Source organism: Ursus maritimus, unplaced genomic scaffold, assembly GCF_017311325.1.
Source record: "Ursus maritimus isolate PB19 unplaced genomic scaffold, ASM1731132v1 scaffold_33, whole genome shotgun sequence".
Taxonomy (NCBI): Eukaryota; Metazoa; Chordata; class Mammalia; order Carnivora; family Ursidae; genus Ursus; species Ursus maritimus.
Genome location: NW_024425897.1, coordinates 6284432 through 6296444, shown reverse-complemented (window position 1 = coordinate 6296444; position 12013 = coordinate 6284432). Strand labels below are relative to the sequence as shown.

At 42.0% G+C, this 12013-nt stretch overlaps 1 protein-coding gene across 1 annotated transcript in view; it reads right to left on the bottom strand.

Moving 5' to 3' along the window:
* GRK3 (G protein-coupled receptor kinase 3) overlaps positions 1-12013 on the bottom strand; it is a 120683-nt gene that overhangs the window by 94210 nt on the left and 14460 nt on the right. Inside the window, exon 2 of the mRNA XM_040619651.1 lies at positions 2555-2631. Within this exon, the coding sequence (XP_040475585.1) occupies positions 2555-2631 (77 nt within the window). The remainder of the gene's footprint in view (positions 1-2554; positions 2632-12013) is intronic.

The following is a 12013-nucleotide window of genomic DNA, read 5'->3' as shown; positions in this document are numbered from 1 at the left end:
AGAAAGACTCCTCGGGGCATCTCACAGACCGACATGAGAGCTCGGGGGACAGCGGGTCTGCCACAACCCTCCAGTATGCCTTAGGAACGGGGAACCCCCTGCTCAAATTACACGTTAATTTGACCTTCCTCCCGTAGCAGCATTATTTATAATAGCCAAAAAGTGGAAAGAACCCAGACATCCGTCAACAGATACAAGGATACACAGCCCGTGGCACAGACATACAGTGGAATACCGCCGAGCATCAAAAGCAATGAGGTCTTGGCACACGCTACCACGTGGATGACCTTGAAAATGATCTGAGAGGAGCCCCACGCAATGGCCACTATCATCCGGTTCCATCTAGAAGGAGTGCCCACCACAGACAAATCCATAGAGGCAGCAATTAGACTGGTGGTTTCGGGGCGGAGGGAGGGGTGCAAATGGGTATGGAGCCTCATTTTGGGGGTGCTGAAAATGTTCTAAGATGAGGCTGTGGTGTGGGTTTGCACAGTCTGTGAAAACGCTAAAAAGTAGTGAACCGTATTCGTGAGAGGAGGGTGTTTAACGCTGTGTAAAACAGATCTCAATAAAGCTGCAGACGGATTTTTTTAAATTCAACTAATAAATAAGTTGTTCTTTTTTCCCCTTCCCTCCCAAAGATGAGGAGTTTCTCTCTTGTTATCATGATAGTGTTATTTTCTGTTCGTTAGCACAAAAGAGAAGCAAAGGGGGAGCTTTTTATGTATACAGAGGACAGTGAGCCAAAGGCCGTGAACACAATGAGAAGCAGCAATGAAACATGAGATGAAGGTCAAACTCTTCCCACTGCTCCGTTCCCGCACCAAATCCCGATGACCGGGCTGAAATATTTCTCAGTAGGCTAAGGGCCGTTAGCTCTCCACACCTCGTCCTCGGAGCACAGACCGGCCACACTCCGTCTGCTTGTCTGGAACCCAGCATCCAACTTTTGACCACCGTACCTAGGAGTTACCACAGAGGCTACATCGCCTTAACAGATGGCTAATTTGTAGACTAGAGAAAAAGTTTACCGAAATCCAAAGACTTTCTGCATCGGTTTCTACTTTACTTGAACGTAAGAGAGCATCACGACTCTTCCTAAAAAAAAAAAAAAAAAATCTATCCGGTACTTACCAGGTGACCCTCTGTACAGAACATTTTCTATTTGTTATTTCCCTTCCAAGAGCCTTTACAGAATGACCAGAGAAGGAGAACGGCAAATCAGAACAAGTCACCTCGCCAACCTGAGTCTATGTGTCCTAGCCTGTAAACGGAAGGGCCGCCCAGAAGTACCACTAGGCGTCTTCATTCTCAGAGGGATCGGTCAGTCTGTGTCTATGAATCACGGAGACAGAACTAAACGCAGAAACTGAGTTCCAGGAAACTTTAGTACAACCACAGTTTCTTGAAATTTTAATAAAGTAATTTCCTCTAGGATTGAAATAATTTAAAAACTATAACACAGTTCCTCAGCAAACTTTCTCTGAACAATTGTGGGGGGCAAGTAAGGAGCAAAGGAAGGAAAAGAACTTCCGATTCTCTTATATTCAGCTAAGGTGATTTCATGTAAAATCCTGGAATTATCTGTTTATCACATTACTATGGCAGATCAACAACATAGTGGGCAAAGCCACATGATAAATCCTATCCTGGTCGAAAACAAAATATAAATTCCTGGACAGCAGGAACTGATCTGGGGGCATGAGAAAAAGAAAAATAGATAGATTACAGCTCTTACCTACCCCGGCAGACAGTCACCTCTAAAGAAATTGCCAGCTCTTCGGAAGGCAGGTGAGAACACAGTATTCCACTGCTTTGCAGGCCTTGAAACGCCACACTAAAGCAATCCCCGCTCAGTCCTAATTTCTCCAGGCACTAACTGCTGGTAATCAGAGAGCATGTCTGTATATCCACGCACCTGCATGGGTCAGGACCAGCACTGGCCAGAGCTGGGTACCAGCCGCAGAGATGGGTCCTTGACCCCTATGCACACAACAGGGGAGTCCTGGTGACTGCTAAGTAAGACTGAATGGAGCCACGGGGATAAGGGCAACTGACATGGAACTGACAATGACGAGCAGCACGCCAAGACTATGAAGCCCATGAAAAGTGATGAGATCACGTCAGCCAGCTCCACACTGTGGAAGGAGATGGCCAACCACAGGAGTGCAGTATGCTTTTGAAGACACATGCCAACTCCTTGTGATCACAGAAAGTACAACCGCAGTGAGGGAGGCTGGGGACCTCTGACGCAGGTCCGAACCGAGAGCGTTTCTTCCTGGTTACCAACTACCAATCCTTGGATTTTGACAAGCCCCAACTGCCTTAAAAACCTCAAATCAAACTAGTCTGTTTCCCAATAGCTTATTCCCAAGATACATTATTAGGGATATAAGTAACCATCAGTATCTCTTTATTACACGAAACTTCCTTCCTCCCCAGCTACAGCTATAAAGCACATAAAGCACTAGGGGGCTGCACTTACACATAACGGTAACGCCTCCCGAAACCACCACTGAACTTATGGTATACCAAATGAGTAAGCGGGACTCACCAATTTTCTGATTAAAAATCTTGTCAAAGGTGATTTCATTTCTCTCCTGAAGATACTTCTGCATCACACTCCGGATACTGAAAGAGAAGAGTGACACGTTTTTAGCAGTGACAGCCTGCATCACGAGAAACCATCCCCAGCGTGGACAACACATAGATGTCTTAACTCAAGGCTGCTGGTTGACCAGAAAGCCCTCATACTGACATCCGTGACCTCACGGAGGGCTGATGGCACTTAAACCTGAGGGCATCATGGCTCCAACCGGTGTCCTCCCCTGTGACTCAGGGCCAACCTAACATGCGAACACTTGACCAAAAATAACTTCAGGACCGACCGTGGAAAGCTCGCCCTCAACACCACTGTTTTTCAAAGTAGACACAAGCATGCGCACATGTGACACATTCTGCTACTCGATTAATGAGCTGCTTTCTAAAACAAAAGCAAATGTTCCCTGGATATATGACTGAGATTTTTAAAAACCACATTTCTATACGTCAACAATAAACAGTGAGAAAACATAATTAGAGGGAAGATTTCACTTAAGATAAAATAAGAAACACCAATGCCTTGAAATAAATCCTTCAAAATATGTGCAAGAACTTTGTAGGGAAGATTACAAAATGTACTGAGAGACATAACAGAAAATCTTAATAGATGGAAAAGTACACCACAGTTATGAACAGAAAGATTTAATACTGCAAAATCCAATGTCTACCCAAATTTATCTATAAAGTCAACTCAACCCCAACTCCCATCACTATTCCACAGAGTTTTTCATAGAACATAGAAACGAGGGGTGCCTGGGTGGCACAGCGGTTAAGCTTCTGCCTTCGGCTCAGGGCGTGATCCCGGCGTTATGGGATCGAGCCCCACATCAGGCTCCTCCGCTATGAGCCTGTTTCTTCCTCTCCCACTCCCCCTGCTTGTGTTCCCTCTCTCGCTGGCTGTCTCTATCTCTGTCAAATATATAAATAAAATTAAAAAAAAAAAAAGAACACAGAAACGATTAAGTCTTTATAAACTATATACAGAACAACACAGGAGCAAGAATAGCAAAAACATTTACAAAGAAAGAGAATATCAAGAACAGGGCTTATTATGAAGCTAAAATAATTAAGACAGGATAAAAAAATAATCAATGAGATGGAATAGAGAGTACATAAATATGGAGCTTTAATACATAAGGCAGAAAAAGCAAAAAAATGGCGAAAGTGGGGATTATTCCACAAGTGAACCAAAAGTGAATAACCAAATGGAAAAAGTAGAAATTGAGTCTCTAACATCCACTGGTGGGAAAACACTTGGCAGCAGCACCCCCTTTTAAAAACTTTTTAAAACAAACTAATTGAGGTATCTATATATAGTTAAATGCATATTTATGTGTACCAATAGATGAGTTTTTCACATGTAACTACTATCCTAATAGAGCTATAGAATATTTTTTAAAAGATTTTGTTTATTTATTTGAGAGAGAGAGAGAGAGAGAGAGAGAGCATGAGCGGGGAGGAGGGGCAGAGGCAGAGAGTGAGGGAGAAGGCTCCCCCCTGAACAGGGAGCCCGATGCAGGGCTTGATCCCAGGACCCTGAGATCATGACCTGAGCCACAGTCAGATGCTTAACCGACTGAGCCACCCAGGTGCCCCAAGATACAGAATATTTCTATCACCCCAAAAGGTGCTCTTTTGCAACCAGTCTCCCCATATTCCAGGATCCAGATAAATATTGATCTCCTTTCTCTTAATTCAGATTACTTACTCCAGTTCTAGAATTTTAGATAAATAAAATCACACAATATGTTGTCTTGTGTGTCTGGCTTCTTTCACTTGACATAAGCAAGCTTCCTCCATACTGCTGTGCACGTCAGTATTCAGTTCCCTCTTATTGCCAAGTAGTATGGCATTGTATAAACTATTCCGCCATTTGTTTACCCGTTAATCTGTTGACAGACATTTGGGTTGTTTCCAGTTTGGGGCTATTATGAATAAAGCCGCCTTCAATATTTGTGCGTAAGTCTTTTTATGGGCACATGTTTCCATTTCTCCTGGGTAAATATCTAGGAGTGAAATTGTTGGTCATATGGTTAATTATATTTAACTTTATGAAAAACGGCTGAATTATATTGCAAACTGTGCAACGTTACATTCCCACCAACAATGCATGAGGCCCCAGTTGCCCCATATCCCTTGCCAACACTTTGGTTGTCAGTCTTTTTAGTTTTAGCCACTCTGGCAGGTAGTGTAGTGGTGGTTTATTTTAATTTCCGTCTCCCTAATGGATAATGATGTTCAGTATGTTTGGACATTATTGGATTATTGGAGTGCTTACATCTTCTCCTGTGAGATGTGTGGTGAAATCTTTTGCCTACCTTTTAATTGAGTTGTTTGTCTTATGACTCAATTGTAAAATTTCTATGTCCTGGAAACAAGTCCAGTGTCAGATTTATGGGATCATAATATTTTCTCCCAGTCCACACCCTGTCTTCATTTTTTTTCATGAAGTCCTTCCAAGAGCACAAGTGTCTAGCAATGAGTTCCAATTTATTATTTCTTTGGTGGACCACGCTAAGAAATCCTTCACATCCCAAGCTCATAAAGATTTTTAACCTAATATTTCCCTTTGGAAATTTTAAAGTTCCAGCATTTATGTTTAGGTCTAAGATCCACTTCAGGTTAATTTTTGTGTATGATGCAAAGTAAAAGCTCAAGGTTCTTTTTTTCCCTTATAATACCTAGTTATTTCGGTATCGTTTGTTGGGGGGGGAAAAAAGTATCCTTTCTCCATAGAATTACCCTGGCACCTTTGTTGATTCAACAGTAAATTTGGGTAGGTCTATCTTTGGGCCTGTTTCATTGATCTGTATGTCTGTCCTTCCATCAATACTACATTGTCTTGATTGCTAGAGGTTTAGAGTTGTCTAAAATCAGGTAATCCAACTTGGTTTTACTGCTTTTGTGGGATTTTTGGTTTGCTTGTTTGTTTGTTTGTTTGTTGATTTTTTGGCTATCCTAGCTTCTCTGCATTTCCATTTAAGTTTTTTCCTAGAAATTTCTTCCCAAAAAAACGTGATGGGGCTCTGATTTGGACTGTGCTGAATCTATAAATCAGTTTGGGGGGAATTAACCTCTTAATAAAATGAAGTGTACAATCCATAAATATGACATACTTCTCCATTTACTTAGGTCTTCAGTTTTCTCTCATTGCTGTTGTAGCTTTCAGTATAGAAATCTTATCCTTTTCGGGGCGCCTGGGCGGCACAGCGGTTAAGCGTCTGCCTTCGGCTCAGGGCGTGATCCCAGCGTTATGGGATTGAGCCCCACATCAGGCTCCTCCGCTATGAGCCTGCTTCTTCCTCTCCCACTCCCCCTGCTTGTGTTCCCTCTCTCACTGGCTGTCTCTATCTCTGTCGAATAAATAAATAAAATCTTTGAAAAAAAAAAAGAAATCTTATCCTTTTCTCGCAGTCGCTCTCTCTGGTTTTGATATCAGGATAATGAGATTCATAAAAGGAGATGGGGATAATTCCTTTCTCCTTTATTTTCTAAAAGAGCTGGTGATTGACAGTGTTAATTATTCCTTAAATGTTTGATAGAACTCATCAGTGAAAACCATGTGAGTAGAATTTTCTTTGTGGGAAGGTTTTGAAATTACACATGCCATTTCTTTCATAGATGTAGGGCTACTTATATTTTCTGTTTCTTCTTGTGTTAGCTTAGGTAACTTTTGTCTTTTAAGTAACTTGTCCATTTCATCCAATCTGTCCAATGGAACTCAAAATAATGATAGTGAGTAAGAGAAGCCAGATCAAAAGAGAGAGACAGTCAGGGATAGAGAGAACACAGTGTCTGATTACAAAGAGGCAGGAGCAAACACTGGGGGGATGATGTATATGGTAAAATAATATACATATGCATATATGTACTTGGTCTCTGTTCCAGTTCTTGGCACAGAGCTCTTAAAACCCTTGGAATTTCTTAGTGATAGGATTATCTTATTCATAATAAATCCTTTTCAACTTAATGCTAATGGAGGTAACTCTTGGTGGGCCCCTAGACAGCTTCAGGATGGAGCTAGCTGCCAGAGGAACCAACCAGGAGATTAGAGGGTTAGAAATGTTAGTGCCACCACTTGACATCTGACAGGCTAGAGATTGAGTTCGATTACCAACGACCATGATTTACTTAATCATGCCTATGTAATGAAACTTGGATTAAAAACTCTAGAACGATGAGATCCAGATGAGGTCCAGAGAGCTTCGGGGCTGGTGAACCCATGGATGTGCTGGGACAGAGGTGTTCCTGGGAAGCCTTCCACTCCACCCCTTCCCACAAGACCTTGCCCTATGTAACAGCCCCTTTGAAGTTCCTTATTTGTATCCTTTACAATAAAATGAACCATAAGTATAGCACCTTCTTTAGTTCTGAGAGTCGTTCCAGTGAAATACCAAACATAAGGGGAGGATCCTGGGAACCCTAAAACTTGCAGTCAGTCAGACAGTAATGCAGGCAGGACCCCATTTGCAGCTGGCATCTGAAGTGGGTCAGTCTTGCAGGACTGAGCCCTTAACCTGGGGTGGTTAGCATCAGAATTAAATCAAACTGCAGGACACCCAGCTGGTGTCAGAGAACTGAGAACTGTTGGAAGGTGACATAATGTATGTGTTTGTTATCTTAAAAATTTGCCAAACTGGACACTTAAAATATACGCAGTTTGTTTTATGTTAATTATACCTCAAAAAAGCTGGGTTTCCTAAAATTGTATCACAAGGAGGTGAACAGCAAAATCTTGAGTGTTGCAAATTCTCTACAACACCTGACCCTGTTTCTTCAACAAAATAAATTTCAAGAGGGAAAAATGATGGACAGGAACCTATAGTTCAAAACAAAACAAAACAAAACAAACAAAAACTTAAATAGCAGGCATAATGGATGGACCTTACTTAAAATTCAATTCAACTGGGGCGCCTGGGTGGCACAGCGGTTAAGCGTCTGCCTTTGGCTCAGGGCGTGATCCTGGAGTTCTGGGATCGAGCCCCACATCAGGCTCTTCCGCTATGAGCCTGCTTCTTCCTCTCCCACTCCCCCTGCTTGTGTTCCCTCTCTCGCTGGCTGTCTCTATCTCTGTCGAATAAATAAATAAAATCTTTAAAAAAAAAAAAATTCAATTCAACTAAAAAAAGAAAATCTTATAAAAAACTGGAGAAATGTGAATACAGACCGAATATCTGATGTTAGGGAAATATTACTTTTTTAGCAATGGCAATGTAGGACATTACATTTTTATAAAGAGTTATCTTTTAGTGATACGTACAGAAATTTTACAGATGAAATGATATATGTCTACATCTGCTTCAAAATAATCTGAAGAGAATTAGGAGGTATGGATGAAACAAGATTGGCTATGTGTTGATAACATATAAAGCTGAGTCATGGCTACATCAATTTCATTATACTATTCTCTCTGTACGTGGTTAAATTTTTCATTAAAGAAAGCTTTTTAAAAAATCAAACTCTGGCCTCCAGACTCCTGAACCATTTTTTTACATACCTCCTCATCAAAATAAGGCATATATACTATATATAAAACCCTATATATGGATTGGAGGCCTAATGAATTTTTTTAAAAATGTAATGCCAAATGGTTGGAGATATATCAGCCCTACTTGTCATGACCTCTTGGGGTCCTGCCACATAAACACAAGGTAAGAATAATAAATATTACACCGTAATTTAGAATTTTTTTCTGCTACTAAAGTTCTTGAAAGATCTGCTCTCTACTGGCCAAGGACTAGGTAGACTAAGTCTTCCTTGAACATCTTACTAGCAGAAAAACTACAATATTTATGACCTAGTTAGCCAATTCCTTATTAAAAGCCTCTATATTCTCTATGAGGTTTAATTCTGTTTTATTCTGATGTCCAAAACAAAATGCATTTAAACAAATATCTCTAATAATATGTGACATATCACCTAAAAAAAAAAAATGAGGGTGCATAAGGTACTTGTGAAGATAAAGCAAGATAAGAGACCGCTTTGTAAGAGGCACAATACAAATGAGTGATTACTGTTACTGACCACCAAGAAACCCAAAAGGCAGATTTTTTTTAAAGATGAGGTGACTAAGCAGTCATACAAAGATTCAATTCCCCCAAAAGGAAATTGCTTTCTTGTATATACAGTTACTAAATATTTTCCACTAACTGCTCATTAAACACCCAAAATAGAGCTCCATTATCCAAAGTCACAATAAAAACTCTACCACTAGACTTAAAACCACTGAATTCTGCCAGATAGACTCTGAAGAGGTCTGTAAAAGTATCTGGTACGGTTTAATGTCAACTCTTCTCAAGGTTCCCTGGTTCACCAGATCTTTGTCAGGAAAGTCTTGCATATAATTTGCATAACATTAAACGTTTCAGCATGAGGCAATCTACATTTAGACAATCACAACCCAATTAAGCTAAATGTGAATTTAAGCTCCTTTGTGTTTTTTTCTACAATATTTTGACAATCCATATCAGCTTTTTAATGCCTTTTTCTTTGCAATATATTACGTGATATTAAAGTCACACTACACACTACTTGAATTTCACTGGTCAGAAAAAACCCACCATGTTAACAAAAGTCATCCCTGAACAGATACAATTGGAAGGATAAACACATTTATGGGGTTATCAGCTTATCTAATCAAAGCTACTAAAACCTCATGATTTAAACCATCCCTTCCCATCAGTGACAAGGGTCATGTTAGAATCCATTCACCTTCATTTCTGAGAATACTTTTGAATCAGCAGCAACAGGGGAGCAGTTCCGTTCCACAGCTAAGCATCGGAGGAGGGAGGGACAGAGGCCAGGAGAGTCTTGGCAGGGTTTGCAGCATCCTCCTTGTTTCCAAGAGCCATTCTCCACGTCATTATCTGATTTACAAGATTCCAAGGGCCTCTCCTTTTGCTCACCGTCCAAACTCCTTAGCATGTTACAGGGAGCATTTCCAAAGGGGCCCCAACCCACCTCCCCAACTGCATCTCTGTCTTTCTCACAGAGCAGCCATGCTTGATTTTTTCACCGCTCAATGACTCTGTAAATGCTATTCCTCCTAATGCGTCCTTTCACATGCAAACCCCCCACTTATCCCCCGGGATTCTCAGGGTCACTGACACTGCGATGCCTTCCCCAGCTCTTGCAGAGGTAAGTCACTTGGGTACCACTGGCCCCAGGGTACTGTAAATATCTGTGTATCTCCACCCTCTTGGGGAGGAAAAGGCAATGCATTCGTCTGCTCGTGTCATCATTCATTCATTCAGAATATGTCCGGCATCCTTCCTGTGAGACAGCCGGCCACTGTGGGTGACACCACGGATACACACAATGAATCCTCCCGCGTCTCTGCCCCGAAGGAGCCTGTGTCTACAGGGGTGACAGAGGAGTAAACAGGAAGCCCCAATCTGACGGGGCAAGTAAGTTCAACAGGGGCTGCAGAGCCCAGTCAACTGAACCACAGAACCTGAGGGAACACTGGCAAAGACGAGATAAGAGAGAGAGCACGGGACCACTCGAGAAGGATCTGGTAAGTCATGCCAGCCTGTACCAAATAATTGAACCGAATGGACAGAGGACAGAGGCAATTAAAACACATGCGCGTGCGCGCGCACACACACACACACACACACACAAATGCCAGATCACAAACAGCTTCCACTTTTAGACTCATTTATTTTTCTAACTCTGTGAAAAAGCATACCCCCATTACCACCCATGAGATTAATGTCAGCTTTTCATGGCTTTTTTAAAGCAAACACTTCCTTCCCAAGGACTGACAGATGCCATTCTGTTTCTACCACGGGTAAAAATGCTGACTCACTGGACACGCGTCGCTGTACTTCCTCGTCCCCCGAACACCCACCCCGACCTACTGTCCCCCACTCTTCCCTGAGACAATGTGAGCCAGTCTGGGACCTCAGTGCACGAGCACTGTCTGGTCTGGGCACACGGAGTCACAAACTAAAATATGCTCCACGGAAGATTGGCCAATGTCATTTTCCTTCAACTGGTCTTTCAAGGTGGTATATGATACCTACCGTCCTACGAGAACTCAGCGGGATCACATCCTCATGGCCACTGATCTTCTCCTTTAGAGTTTCCAGGTTTGGGGGCTGCTTACAAGAACCCTTCACCATACTCCAGAGTAAGAAAAAAATATATTCCCTCATATTTTTAATATTTTTATGATTCTCTCACTGAACACTGTGGCATTTATTGTTTTGTACAATGTGGAGGGATTAGAACTTTGATCACACACCATTCTTTCCCCAGCAGACTCTAAATGCAACGTTCATTCATAAACCAAATTCACACCTGTATGTGTGCGTGTATACATATGTATACACCCACATGCACGTGTGCACGCGTGCACACACCCCCACACACACGCACGCGCGGCTCCGCACGTGTGGGCCGGGGATGTGTGTCTGTGCCTCTGCACCAGAACCACAGTTGTAACTGCTACAGAAATATTTGCTTTTTGCAGAGAAAGACAATTACCATATGGTTTCACGCATTTATGGAACATAAGGAATAGCAGGGAGATGGGTAGGAGAAGGAAGGGAAGAATGAAGGGGGGGTAAACACAAGGGGGAACGAAGCACGAGAGACTATGGACTCTGGGAAACAAACTGAGGGCTTCAGAGGGGAGGGGGGTGGGGGAATGGGCTGGGCCAGTGGTGGTTATTAAGGAGGGCACGTATTGCATGGAGCACTGGGTGTCATACGCAAACAATGAATCATGGGACACTGCATCAAAAACTAAGGATGTACTGTATGGTGACTAACGTTATCATAATAAAAAATAAAAATAAAAAATTTGCTTTTTGACAGAGCAGAGTCCCCGTTGTTGAATTTTTTCAAAACGGGATTGGTTATCTTTGCCCATACTTCTCTTCTAGAGGAAGGGGAGTCGGCTTTCCAGTTCCTTGAAACTCCTGTTTGGATTTCGACTGGGGTTGCCTTGGATTTAGAGATTCTCTTTGAAGAGAACTGACATCTTCCAAACTGTGTCTTCCTTCCTATCTGGAAATACCTTGTAGCTCCGTTTATCCAGGTTACCTTGGTCTTAAGAAAGGTTTCTTTTCCTCCATCCTGGGTCTTGTCGGTAATTACGGTAGTTAGTGAGCTCTGGTTTAGAGCAACACATTGGAACACACTTATTTTAAAATAATTATTTTGAAATGTTTTGACAAATTAATACTCAAATAACTTAGAAACAGAAAGCTGTTAAAGTCATTTCAGTAAGACAGACCTCGCGTCGCATAGTTTCATTAGGTGCGGGAAGGATGCTTATAGCGTAGATTGTCGTAAATAGCAAGGGTTATTATTTTTTTCCTGCTAAATTTAAACATTGGAGCCAGGATTTAAATGGCAGTCATGAAGCTCAGGGAATTCTTCTTCACTCAGGGCAGCGGGGGGG